The following is a 13,951-nucleotide window of genomic DNA, read 5'->3' as shown; positions in this document are numbered from 1 at the left end:
ATTCTTCATTATTTTTAAAAGACCAATGACATTTGCTGATTTTTAGTTGATTTGTTTTTCTTCATGTTATTGAATTTTCAGAGCTTTTCACATATGGTAGATTTTAGTCTTCTATTGATTATTGTATCTGCTGCACTGAGAAGAAGCACTACCAAGGACATAAGGTATCCTGCCTGTGCAGAGCTCCTCCTGGGGTCAGAAACAAGACACTGAGGCAAGATGGAAAAGATGAAAAAGGACAAGTAAGAAACTAAGAATGAATCTTTATTGCTAATCTGCTGGCCTCCAACCATCAGTCCCTATTCCAGACTTCTCAGGGGATCCTAGAAATATAAAATAGCATATAGGGGGAGAGTTCTGGTGGAGGCTGCAGGACTGTTTTGTTAGCCGTCTGCTCTAGGATGTTCAAGATGGGGCCATGGGTCTCCTGGCACAGATCAGTACCCAGGAAAGCCTCTACTCAGTCACGCCATGCTGCCAGTTTCAGCTGTCCCTCAAATAGGTCACAGCCAAGAGCCACAGGCTGTGGGGACAAGGATGGGAAAGTTAAAGTCATACTGAGGCCTCAATGTCAGGCCCCTTCCCCAAACCCCATGTAAGGCCCAGGGCAGTGTGGCCAACATTAGGGCCCAAGAGCACCAGCATGAAATACACACAGGAGGGGAGCAGGAGGTCAGGGCTCCATCACTAGTTCAAAGAGAAACTTGCTCTGTGATTTTGGGCAAATTCCTAGCTTTCTGTAGGCCTCAGTGTTTCTGTCTGTGTAATGGGCATGGTGATAGGAGGAATGCTGCCCACAGATAATCCTCCTCTGGCCAAGCTGGTACCTGCACCAGCTCCTCCAGCACCATGAGGTCAGCCAGCGTCACCTGCTGGCTGTTGAGGAAGGCCCAGCCCCCCAGGAACTTGTCCTCCAGCCACTGCAGTGCCCGGTCCGTGGCGGCCCTGTTGCGCTCCACCTTCTCCTCAGTCACATGGACCCCAATGAGTGGTGCCAACACCTAATGGGGGCTCAGGCTGTGGTCCCTGCCTCCTCCCGGGTCCCTGACAGTCAACAGTCCCCAGATGGCTCTCCTCACCTGGGTCCACAAGGGCACGCCAAAGGTATCACGGATGCAGTCAGCATGCCAGCCCAGGTACTTGTGGGCATGAAAACAGGCCCAAAGTTCAGATGGGTACCAGTGGTCTGCCGTCTGGTACTTAAAGCTTAAGTAAATCAAGATGACGGTGCTGGAGATAAGGGCAAGAGCAGCAACTGTGATGACCCCGGTTCGTGGCCTTTACCTCAGCTGCTCCCATCCCTCAGTGGGGTTCTGGGGCTTCTCTGTACTTGCTGGCCTCCACTCCTACCTGCAGCTCCCTGGGCATTGCCTCCTCTCTCTCCCCTGACTCTACCCTCCAGATTTCCCTCGTTCCTTTGCTATCTCAAGCAAGGAATCTTGGCCAAACCTGCTGCTTTGAGCATCAAGAGCCTTCTCTCTGTGATATCACAGCAGCGGCTCTCTGAGCTAGAGACTTGTCATCCCATTTGTGCATGAGGAAACAAAGGTTCAGAATAGTGACTTGTGCAAGGCCTCACAGCTCAGAAAAGACTCTCTGGGCCTCTGGAATCTTGTATCAAGTCTAAGTGCATGGGTCAGAGGCCAAGAGGGGAAACATGTCCTCAGATCTGCATGGGTCCCTTCTGGACCCAGGGTCCTCTGGCCATCACTCCTGCAGCCACCTGACTTCTTGTCCTCTATCTGCCTGGTGGCTGGCCCTCACCATGGGTCGTGCCCTCAAGTCCTGGCAGACCCTGGAGGGTAGCCTGAGGAGTCAGAAGAGGCCCTTTTGGCTTCCATTTGTCGAACCTGCTCTCTGTGCAACACTGGATAAAAGTTCCCATGTTCTCTTTTAAATTTTTTTAATGTTTATTCATTTTTGAGAGAGGGAGAGAGAGAGAGTGAGCATGAGTAGGGGAGGGGCAGAAAGAGAGGGAGACAGGATCTGGAGTGGGCTGCGTGCTGACAACACCAGAGCCAGACGCGTGGCTTGAACTCACGAACCGTGAGATCATGACCTGAGCCAAAGTCAGACGCTTAACCAACTGAGCCACCTGGGTGCCCCCACATGTTCTCTTCTAGTAACCCTCAGTCTGGGGGAGGAGAGGCTCTGCGGTCCAGAAGGGAGGAGGAAGGCAAAAGAGGTACAGAGGCATGTTGTATCAGCCTCCCCCCCCCCAGTCATCCTGATCACCTCCCTCCCCAGCTGTCAGATCTCACCACACCCCTCACCTTCACCCCCACCTGCCCCCTGTGGTCTGAGAGGGCACACGGTGGGAGAGCCAGAGGCCAGGTGGGCTGGGGGCTTAGGAGGAAGGAGGGAAGATGAGCACCTTTCAGTCAAGACGAAGTCACCATCCTTGAGGGTGGATACCTTCTGCAGGATGTTACACTGGGAGAACTCCCCGCTCACGAGGTGCCCAGTAGAGGAAAAGCCCTTCGGAGCAAGAACCACACCCGCTGTGCCCTCCCTCTCCCTTCCCCAGCCAGAGCCCCAGGGGCCAGGCTGGGCTAAGAAACAGCTGGGTCTGTGGGGAGGGCTGTGTGGGACCATGGCAGGGCCATGGCTGGGCCTTGGGACCAGGAATGAGGATGGCCTCCTTGCCCTGCCACCTCCCAGGGTGGCTGAGGGGTTTCAGCGGGTGCAGTCAGGTGCTCCAGATGGACGAAGAGGAGTTATTTGGCCAAAACTAGGGTGGGGAGGGGGAAGGGAGGCAAAGAGGGGAGGCTCAGCAACTCTTACCTCTAAATTCTCACATTGTGGCCATGTCCCCAGGGTCTTTAGGGTTTTATGACTTTAAACACAGGCTTTCAAGGCAGGAACTCTGAAAATCCAGTTCAGTAGTTTCTTCCCGTCACACAATGTGGAAATAACATTATCCTCCTTTTCAGAGGGGAAAGCCAAGGTTCAGAGAGCCTGTGACCTGTCTAAGGCCACACAGCAGAGGGCAGTCTCTGGTGGGAGACACAGATGAGAACAAAGGCAAAATAAATGTAGATAAAATGAAATTTACTTACAACTTGCAGCACTTTGATAAACACCAGAGACGGAGACAGTGTGACTTTCCTCAAAGAATTCACAACTGCCTTAATGTTAATGTTTTGCCAGAGGCAAAAAGCAACATTAGCTTGACAATAGCCAGACCTCCAGGATCCTGTAATTCTTTTGTAACACACAGAAATCCCTTTAAAGACTTCCTTTATCTCTACCTGTCTCCCCCCTACCCAATTCCTAAATACCTGATCAGTTGCACCTCATGATCCCACGGCTACTCTTTCTCCCTCCAGTCTTGTCTCCTGTCTCCATGCTATAATAAAAGGATATTTTTGCACCCAAAACGTCTCAAGAATTCTTTCTTGACTGTTCCCTCACTGGCCTAAAATTATTTTTGGCGCCTAACGTGGGGCTATTCCTCTTGTCTGGACTCTGAGCCTTGGTGCAAACTTGGTGAGTTATTCCCTCTTCTTTTATTTCAGAGGCTTTTCAAGAATGTGGTCTTATTGGAACACTTTCATGTCGATTTCTCAGGCTACAATTTTCTAGCCCATGGCTATGTTACAGAGAGGAACAAAAGCCTGCCTTTTGGCTGGAAGTTAGTACTTTGATCAGAATGGTAATAAGACGCAGAAACTTGGTGCTCTCTCTGTATTCTTATTCTTACACAGAGTTGCCTTTCTTGGGCACGGGACAGCCACCTAAGTCACTGGGACAGCTGCCAACTGTAAGACTCCCATGTGAGGTTTCCTCTTCATTGGTCCAATTGTGATCCCCTCCACATCTCTGGTCTAGCTCTTCTGAGAGACCTCCACTCAGAGCCAGCTAAAACCAAAACCTGATTGAATTAAAACCCAACTGGGACCATTTCCTAGGGAAATTGGCTATAAAGACTACATGTGTTGAAATGTCCCTTAGACCACGATGGATTTCCATCTTTACTATTGTTCATCAATGTCCTCTACTGACTACTTAAATTGTAACGTTAGGTATTTCCCCTCCTGCAAATTCTTAGCATTTCCACGGGTTAAAACAGCAGGGTCTCTTGCTCCATCTACCGGCACCTATTGTGTCTGGGAAAAACAATAAGGAAGCAAAGGGATGTCGACATCCCTTCAGGAAAAAAGTCAGTACTCAACATGGCTCTTTGAGGGATGCCTCTTGTCACTTTGAACACTAGAAACCCTTGATATGATCCTGAGTGGGATGCCACCCAGGAGTCAGGGGGGTATGGTAATGGACTTTTCCACTTTTATAGGACCATGGGATCTTCCTCTTCAGTCCCTAAGGGCTCCCTGTTGGGGCATCTCTTAACCCATTGGAACCAATTTGGATTTCAAGATTTAAAGAAGAAAAGACTCATCTTCTGTAATAATGCATGGGCTCATTACTCCCTAAGAGACTAGGAAAAATGGTCCATTAATGCAACAATAAACTTAAATACTATACGCCAACTAGATATCTTCTGCAGGAAACAAGGCAAATGGACCAAAGTGCCCTATGTCCGGGCCTTCATGACCTTAAATCAAGATCGTGGCATAAGGGCTTCTTACAGAATGTGTTTAGCCACCAAGCAGGTTAATAAACCCCCTCTGGACATATTGGATGATGATTGTCTAAATAGGTCCCCTCCTTCTAACAAACCTGGGCTACCCGAGGAATCATCATCCAGTTCAGACAAAGGGGACATTGACTCTGTTACTATCCCTCCTATAAGCCCCACGACTCTTCTGCTCCCAACCCAGCTGGGCATGCCAGGAGTGGAACCCCCATCTTCCAGGAGCTCCTCCAAAATCTGGACTATATCCCCCTCGGGAGGTTGCTAATGAAGAAGTGGGCACAATTAGAGTCCCTGTCCCATTCTCCATGGCAGACCTGGCTCAGATAAAACAATTAGGATGATATTCTGAAAACCCTTGTCAATTTATTGAGGGTTTTCAACAGTTATCTATTATGTTTGATTTGACCTGTCAAGATATCCATGTTATATTAACTCGTTCTTGTACCCATGAGGAAAAGAACCCTATCTGGGCAGGGACTCAAGAATTTGCTGATGAACTAGCAGCCAGAGATAGAGATTGTTACACGGTAGGGGGCGCTGCTGTCCCAAATACTGAACCACATTGGAATTATGCAGGCAGGCAAAGGGAAAGAGGAAACCATAAGATCGCTTGTTTAATAGAAGGAATGAAAAAAGATTCTAAACCTGGAAGCTTTGTTAAAATTCAGAGAGCTCCTCAAGGAGCTGATGAAAATCTGATATGCCCCGAGAGACCCCCCCCCCCCACCAGAGTCCAGAGTCAAAGCCAAGCGGCAAGGGTCATTTATTGCAGGTTCGAACCCGGTCCTCTGCACACTCGTTGCTGGTGACGCTAAGAGGCCCCCAGCGAGGCTCTTACAGCTTCTTTTATAGACAGGCACAAACAAGTTAGGGATTTTTTTTGTGGTTACAGAGCTGTTATTGGTTGACATTTAAATGTGAACACTCAGCAGAACTTGATTGGTTCCCGCCTTTTTTTCAAACCACTCAGCAGAACTTGATTGGTTCCCGCCTTTAGGTCAGACCACAACCGGCCACACCCTGACTGGCTCTGGGAACGGGGGGGGGGGGGGGGGGGGGGGGGGGGGGGGGGGGGGGGGCTTTGCAGTTGTGAGTACACCTGGTAATTTTTCTCTTAGTCTCTCATATCCAGGTCTATTTCAGGGTCGTTTGGTAGCAGCCATCAGTAAAATATACAAATCTAGACCCAACATAGCTTGAGGGAAAAACTATATTAAACATGTATTTTATATATATCAGTCATCGCCTGACATCCACCGAAAATAGACTAAAATGGTTTAGACCCTTCACCCCCCCATCCAGCGCCTACCAGAGGTAGCTACTGGAGTTTCTATTCATTTATTTTTACTTTTTTTTTTTTTTTTTTTTTTTTAACTAAGCTCCGTTTCTTGTGTGGGTCTTTGAACTCACGACCCTAAGATTAAGAGTCACCAACTGAGCAAGTCACGCACCCCTGGAATTCTTTTTTTAAGTTTATTTATTTTGAGAGAGAAGGGGTGGCCGGGGGGGGGGGGGGGGGTAGAATCCCAAGCAGGCTCCAAACTGTCAGCACAGAGCCCGATGTGGGGCTCAAACTCACAAACCGTGAGATCATTACCTGAGCTGAAGTCTGACTCTTAACTAACTGAGCCACCTAGGCGCCGCGTCACCCCATTGAATTTTTCAAAATAGAGATAAGGTCGTGTGTTTTTGAATGTTTATTTCTTTATTTTGAGAGAGAGGAAGAGAGGGAAATAGAGAATCTGAAGGAAGCACCCCTCTCAGCATGAGCCCAACACAGGGCTTGATCTCATGACTATGAGATCACGATCTGAGCTGAAATCCAAGCCACTCAGGCACCCGTTAGAGATAAGGTTTTAAGACAGGAAAAGGACCAGAAAACTAAACTGCAGGGTAAAATACAGGCCTAAATAGTGGCTACCACTGCTGTGGATTCACCCCAGTGCCAGACTAACCAGGGGCCAAAGAAAAAGCCGGTATCAGAGAAAGGACCAGGTAAGACCTCATGCTATATATAGGTGTGGCCAGATGGGACATTGCAGCAAGGAATGTCCAAACATTCTCCACTGGGTCCATGTCCTGTCTGTGAGAAAGAAGGACATGGGAAGAGAGACTGTTCTCATTTCCAGAGAGAGAGAGGCAGCAACTCACTTCCCATCAGAGAGCAGGAACCAGAGGATCTGGCCTGACAGGGCCCCAAGACTGCTCAGATGACTGAGCCCTGGGTTGCCCAGGGTGTGGAAGGTAAGTTTATCAATTTCCTTATTGATACACGAGCCGCTTACTCTGTTCTTATTCAGCACTCGGCCTTGTCTTTCTAACCATAAAATTGTTGGCATAGAGAGGGAAACAAAAACATGCTGTCAGACAATGCCTTTAACCTGTAAATACAAAAGTCAGTTGTTAGTCATGTTTTTCTCTTCCTTCTGTCTTGTCCCACTCCATTACTTGGATGAGACTTAATGTATACGCTAGGGAGCAGGTTTGTTCTTAGGAAGATGGCTTATTAACATCTGGAGAATTCAAACCTTACCCTGATATCCCTTCTAATATGTGGAAGGAAGTAAATCCACAGGTCTGGGTTTGCAGTGTCCCAGGACAGGCTCTTAAAGCCCAACCAGTTAAAGTGACCTTAAAGGGGGCGCCTGGGTAAAATAAAGCTGGCTTACAACCGTTTATTGATAAGTTTCTCAAACATGGTATTTTAAGGCCTTGTCAATCTCCTTATAATATTCCAATTTTACCAGTAAAAAAGCCAAATGGGGACTATCAAACTGTGCAAGACTTAAGAGCCTTTATAAACGAGGCAATTGTACCCATCCATCCCATAGTGCCAAATCCATATACTGTTCTCACCCATATCCCTGGTGATGCTAACTGGTTTATGGTTCTTTGATTTAAAGGACCTCTTCTTGGCACACCTAGGTGGCTCAGTTGTTTGAGAGTACAACTCTTGATCTCAGCTCCAGGTCATGATCTCATGGTTAGTGAGATCAAGCCCTGCATTGGGCTCTGCTTGGGATTTTTCTCTCTCCCTCTCTTTCTGCCCCTCCCCTGCTCACACGTTGTCTCTCTCTCTCTCTCTCTCTCTCTCTCTCTCTCTCTCTCAAAATGAATAAACACTAAAAAAAAAAAAGTTAAATATTTTCTACACTCAGCCTGGCATCCACATAATCCTCTGGGAAGGTAGAGAAAGCTGATCATACTTTTTTTTTCTTAAGAGAAAAAGAGCCAGTGGAGGAGAGGGGCAGAGGGAGAGAGAGAATCTTAGGCAGACTCCATGCTCAGTGCAGAGCCCAACACAGGGCTCTATCCCATGACCCTGGGTTCATGACCTGAGCTGAAACCAAGAGTCGGATGCTCAACCAGCTAGGCCACCCAGGAGCCCCATATTAATCATACTTTAAAATGACACCTTACTAAACTTAGTCCAGAGACAAGAAAATTAGGTTACTTTTTCAATAGAACTTCTCAGAATGAGGACTACTCCACAACAATCTATAGGACTCAGCCCCTTTTGAGTTGTTATATGGCAAACTACATCTTACAGTGGACCTGATGTTAGATGATTATAATACTTTATTAAATTATTCACTCGAGGCTGGTTTAATTCATAAGTTACTTAACAAATATGCTGATCACATGCTCCCCAAACCTGATTTAACTATAACTGAAAGTCCACCCATGTAAGCCCCAGAAGACATGGTTTATTTAAAAGATTGGGAAAAGAAATAAAATAAGAGATTGGAAGTGAAGGGGTGCCTAGCTGGCTCAGCGAGCGGAACATGTGACTATTGATCTCAAGGCTCATGAGTTTGAGCCCCACATTGGACGTAGAGATTGCGCAAAATAAAAATGATTAAGCAAAGTTTTTTTATTTTTTTATTTTACATCCAAGTGGGTTAGAATATAGTGCAACAATGATTTCAGGAGTAGATTCCTTAGTGCCCTTACCCATTTAGCCCACCCCCCCCCACAACCCCTCCAGTAACCTCAGTTTATTGTCCATATTTATGAGTCTCTTCTGTTTTGTCCCCCTCCCTGTTTTTATATTATTTTTGTTTCCCTTCCCTTATGTTCCCCTGTTTTGTCTCTTAAAGTCCTCCTATGAGTGTAGTCATATGATTTTTGTCTTTCTCTGACTGACTAATTTCACTTAGCATAATACCCTCCCATTCCATCCACGTAGTTGCAAATGGCAAGATTTCATTCTTTTTGATTGCCGAGTAATACTCCATTGTATATATATATATATATACCACATCTTCTTTATCCATTCATCCATCAATGGACATTTGGGCTCTTTCCATACTTTGGCTATTGTTGATAGTGCTGCTATAAACAGGGGGTGCATGTGCCCCTTTGAAACAGCACACCTGTATCCCTTGGATAAATACCTAGTAGTGCAATTGCTGGGTTGTAGGGTAGTTCTATTTTTAGTTTTTTGAGGAACCTCCATACTGTTTTCCAGAGTGGCTGCACCAGCTTGCATTCCCACCAGTTTGCAGTGCAAAAGAGATCCTCTTTCTCCACATCCTCGCCAACATCTATTGTTGCCTGAGTTGTTAATGTTAGCCATTCTGACAGGTGTGAGGTGGTATCTCATTGTGGTTTTGATTTGTATTTCCCTGATGATGAGTGATGTTGAGCATTTTTTCATGTGTCAGTTGGGCCATCTGGATGTCTTCTTTGGAAGTGTCTATTCATGTCTTTTGCCCATTTCTCCACTGGATTATTTGGTTTTTGGGGTGTTGAGTTTGATAAGTTCTGGATAGATTTTGGATACTAACCCTTTATCTGATATGTCGTTTGCAAATATCTTCTCCCATTCTGTCGGTTGCCTTTTAGTTTTGCTGATTGTTTCCTTTGCTGTGCAGAAGCTTTTTATTTTGATGAGGTCCCAATAGTTCATTTTTGCTTTTTTTCCCTTGCCTCTGGAGATCTGTTGACTAAGAAGTTGCTGTGGCCAGGGCCAAAGAGGTTTTTGCCTGCTTTCTCCTCAAGGATTTTGATAGCTTCGTGTCTTACATTTAGATCTCTCATCCATTTTGAGTTTATTTTTGTGTACGGTGTAAGAAAGTGGTCCAGGTTCATTCTTCTGCATGCCGCTGTCCAGTTTTCCCAGCACCAGAGACTGTCTTTATTCCATTGGATATTCTTTCCTGCTTTGTCAAAGATTAGTTGGCCATATGTTTGTGGGTCCATTTCTGGGTTCTCTATTCGGTTCCATTGATCAGGGTGTCTGTTTTTGTGCCAGCACCATACTGTCTTGATGATTACAGCTTTGTAATACAGCTTGAAGTCCATCAACATGTATTGATTTCAAAAATACATTGTTTTAGGGGCGCCTGGGTGGCTCAGTCGGTTAAGCATCCGACTTCGGCTCAGGTCATGATCTCGCGGTCCGTGAGTTCGAGCCTCGCGTCGGGCTCTGTGCTGACAGCTCAGAGCCTGGAGCCTGTTTCAGATTCTGTGTCTCCCTCTCTCTCTGACCCTCCCCCGTTCATGCTCTGTCTCTCCCTGTCTCAAAAATAAATAAACGTTAAAAAAAATACATTGTTTTAAAAATCTCAACAGGAGAGTTTCTTTTTTTCCTTATTCTGTCTTCCGAATCAGTGTGCATTTTACACTCAGAACATGGCTCAATTCAGAGGAGCTGAATTCCAGGGGCTTGATTGCCACGTGTGGTTGGTGGCTGTACTATTGGACACCTCATGTCTGGTCCATTTTACCAGCTCAGGTCAAAGCTGAATGACCAATCGAGTCTTTTATTCTAATTAGCATCTCAAATATCAAAAGATCGGCACTAAGAGTCACTTATTTGTAGTGTATGTCATTTCCTAGTATAGGGATGACACATAGGTACATGACATGTCTATGCAAGCAAAGAGGATAAAACCCCACGCACTCCTATTCATTTAAGTCATTAGGAAACTCTAATATCATGCTCATTTTTCCACAGAGAGTGGGTATGGCTGAATATTTTAAAGAAGGATGTAGATGTCTCATCTGCCTCAGTTACCTTGAAAAACCTATGTTGTGTCTGCTGCCTCCAGTGCATCAATTCATGGCAGAAGGAGCCCTGTGAAGAAGAATCATTGTGGCCCATTCTGTCTGCAGTCACTCGGAAGGATAAGATCAAGACAGATGGCCAGCTGGGGAAGCTGGTGTCCAAGATCGAGGACCTGGAGTGCCCTTTGAGAACTTCTCTAAGCTTCACAGAAGGATGCTGAAGGACCAAGGTGAGGCATCTGTCCTGTCCCAGGTCCTGTGACTCACCTCCAGGACATGACATAGGAATTGGCCTCGGCTAAGTGAGATGTTGAAACACAAGGTCCAGTCAAATATAGGTGACCCTTATAGACCAGACCCTTTCCTGTGGGCAAGGAACACTTCACCCCTATCCCAGGGGGAGGCAGGCAAGCTCCTTTCTATGCAAAGCTCCAGTTGGGGAATACAATGTAAGGAATTACAAGAAGAAAAGGACAAGTTCCCCCCTCTGGGTCCCGTGAGAAGCAAGAGGTCTAACGGCACAGGGTGAGAGTGGTGACCCTGCCCCCCAACCCCACATGGAGTGCACTACAGCCCATCATGACACCTGCACAGTCACAGTGGACTGTCAAACTCTCCCCCCTTTTCCTCGCTCATAATCTTTCTTACTAACAACACCCTGTCAAACTTTGCCTACGGCTTTCAATTAAAACACAGCCAGTACACTTCATATTAATATCATGAATTATATGTCGTTAGCATATTCCAGCAGGGTAAGGTCACAGAAGACACTGCTTTTTAAAATATAATATAGGGGCGCCTGGGTGGCGTAGTCGGTTAAGCGTCCGACTTCAGCCAGGTCACGATCTCGCGGTCCGTGAGTTCGAGCCCCGTGTCGGGCTCTGGGCTGATGGCTCAGAGCCTGGAGCCTGTTTCCGATTCTGTGTCTCCCTCTCTCTCTGCCCCTCCCCCGTTCGTGCTCTGTCTCTCTCTGTCCCAAAAATAAATAAACGTTGAAAAAAAAAATTTTTTAAAAATGCAATACAAGTTATGTTTGTTTTATTTATTTACAAAATTGGAAAGACGAATGTCAGTAACTTGTAATCCTAACTCCTTAACATATTCCAAGTTAGCACTGCATTGAATTTCCTTCAAATTTTTCTGCTCTGTTTGGTTTTTATATGTATGTATGAAAAATCTATAGAATCCCAGCCTGAGAAATGGTGCCATGAGGTGACCCAGGTCGTCCACAGGACTCTGCAGGGGTTGAGGGGACTTCTGATCTTGGGCACCTCCCAGCCTGGATTGGAGGCTGCTATGGCCCCTACTTGATGGCAGGCTGCTATGTGCCCTTGAGGATGCGGAGCTGGGCCAGGGGAGTTGCCCTACTTGATTGACAGGGAGGCTCTGGGCCTCTGTCCTCCACCCCCTTCCCCCTGGAGCCTGAACTAGGAGAAGTCAAGCCCACCTCCTCACTGTCTCACCATATTGATTGGCTGAAGTGCTCCTTGTTTACCTTGAGACGGTTGGACGGGATAGGGTCCTGCAGAACTGGGTTCTTGAACCCTCCAGGGACACTTTTCACAAAGAACACAATGTGACCTGCTCCTGCTGCAGTCCGGCACACGGTGGCCCAGCAGGTGCCTCCAGCCCTGTCTCCCAAATTCAGCAGCCAGTGGAAGCCTCGGTCCAGCAAATGTAGGGTGTCCACTCCCTGGGAAATGTTGCCAGTACATTCACTTGTGGCAGTGGCCATGACCTTCATGTCCTCCCGAGAGGTCATGTGCATTTACAGCCACCCCAGCGTGCTTCTGGAGGTTGAGTTTCCCTGAAGGGCACTTACTTGCCTTCTGCCCTTACTCCTGCCTCTCTGCACTCCATTTCCTCCTCCTGTTCCACTCCATGCCCCTTCTTTCTTGATTCATTCTCTTGAGTCCAGGACAGGAGGATTTCTGGAACCAGATTCCTGATGGAATAATTCTTTTTTTAAAATTGTGTGACCTTGGTAGCTGTAAGGCAGAAGACAGTCATGTGATTCCAGAGGCCCCCACCCCCTCTCTGGGGCAGGAGAGCACCAAGAGGGGGTCGGCCAGGGCAGACCCAGGCTTCCAGGGGGGACCTCCAACGGTGTGGGCCCAGCACTCCTCATTCCAGCCCTGCTCTTGGCCCACCACTCAAGGCTGCTCAGCAGGATTCAGTCATGCAGAGCTCAGGTCTGGAGCCAGGGTGCTGCTGAGAAAGTGGGTGAGGGGGTGGCGGGGAGATTGTATAGACACTGGAGATGCGAGGACCTCCTGTGCCTGGACGGGACCGGGTCCTTCAGGATGAGAATCGTCCAAAGAGAGAGCAGGGAAGAGTCACACAGGAGATTTATGGGCAGAAAATAAATAGAAAAGAGCTGGAAGTGGGAAGTAAATTATATGCAGATGGCTGGGGTCTGCATCCTAATCCTCGGGATCTGTAAAGCAGACTTCTGCGCACACAAAGGCGACAGTGATGGGGTGGCCTTGGGGAAGAGAGGGTGAGGTCAGGGTGAGGTGAGAACTCAGGCCGCTGCCCCGGGATTTGCCCCAACCCCAGATGGCAATTCTGTCCTCAGGGCTGCAGTCCCCCTGGAGCCCTGATCCGATCCTTTCTCCAATGTGATGAGGAGCAGGTCCAGGGTCTCTAGGTCCTTCCCAGCCCTCAGATTCCATACCTGGGACCAGGAAGTAGCACCTGAGCCACCCCGTCCCTCCGAGTGGCAGTCACTGTCCCCAGGACTTTGTGTGCAAGACACTGCCCGCCTGCCAATTTCCCTCCCCGGTGACCACCTGGCCTCCTTCCTGCCTCCTGATTCCTGTCCATTTCCCGTCTCCTGGTCAGCCTCCACCTTAGTAGTTTTCTCCAATATGGGGACAGTGGAACCACAACCATGGGTATACTGCTACCTTCCCTAACCAGTCAATCCATCAACTAACCGATCCAGCCAAATCCAGGGGCACCTTCATGGTTGTGCTGGGCCCGTGGAGAGTGACCACCAATTCCCCATATCATGTGACCTGTGCCTGCTCCAACCTTAGGTACTTGGGAGACACTGGACGTTCACACAACTTTGTCCTCCACGTGGGTCCCCGAGCCCCTTAGGAAGGGTGACCATGACATTAGAGGTAATATAATTTATCCAAAGTGGCCCAGTTTATAGGCAAAGCAAAGGGAAAACACCCACCGGTGCAGCCACAGAAACACCTGTGCCTGCCAGCCTTTGCCCTGAGCACTGGGAGGAGTAGGGGAGGGCCCGGGCCGGCACAAGAAAGATCACAGTATGGGCTATAAGTGTGGTGTGGGGAGCAGGCCCATTGCTGTGTGGTTGGAGCAGTGGGA

The 13,951-nt window shown here is 47.8% G+C and overlaps 1 protein-coding gene across 1 annotated transcript; it reads right to left on the bottom strand.

Moving 5' to 3' along the window:
• Nucleotides 1-248: 248 nt before the first annotated feature.
• Nucleotides 249-12,371, bottom strand: LOC122470921 (glutathione S-transferase theta-2B-like). The gene is given in 5 exon segments (XM_043559168.1): nt 249-523; nt 828-1,001; nt 1,080-1,278; nt 2,375-2,478; nt 12,105-12,371. Coding segments are annotated over 5 exon segments (954 nt in total). The 3' UTR covers nt 249-313.
• Between the last annotated feature and the right edge of the window lie 1,580 nt (nt 12,372-13,951).

The sequence above is a fragment of the Prionailurus bengalensis genome, chromosome D3 (assembly GCF_016509475.1).
Source record: "Prionailurus bengalensis isolate Pbe53 chromosome D3, Fcat_Pben_1.1_paternal_pri, whole genome shotgun sequence".
Taxonomy (NCBI): Eukaryota; Metazoa; Chordata; class Mammalia; order Carnivora; family Felidae; genus Prionailurus; species Prionailurus bengalensis.
Note: the sequence above shows the minus strand (reverse complement) of the source record. Positions and strands in the feature narration are given on the sequence as shown.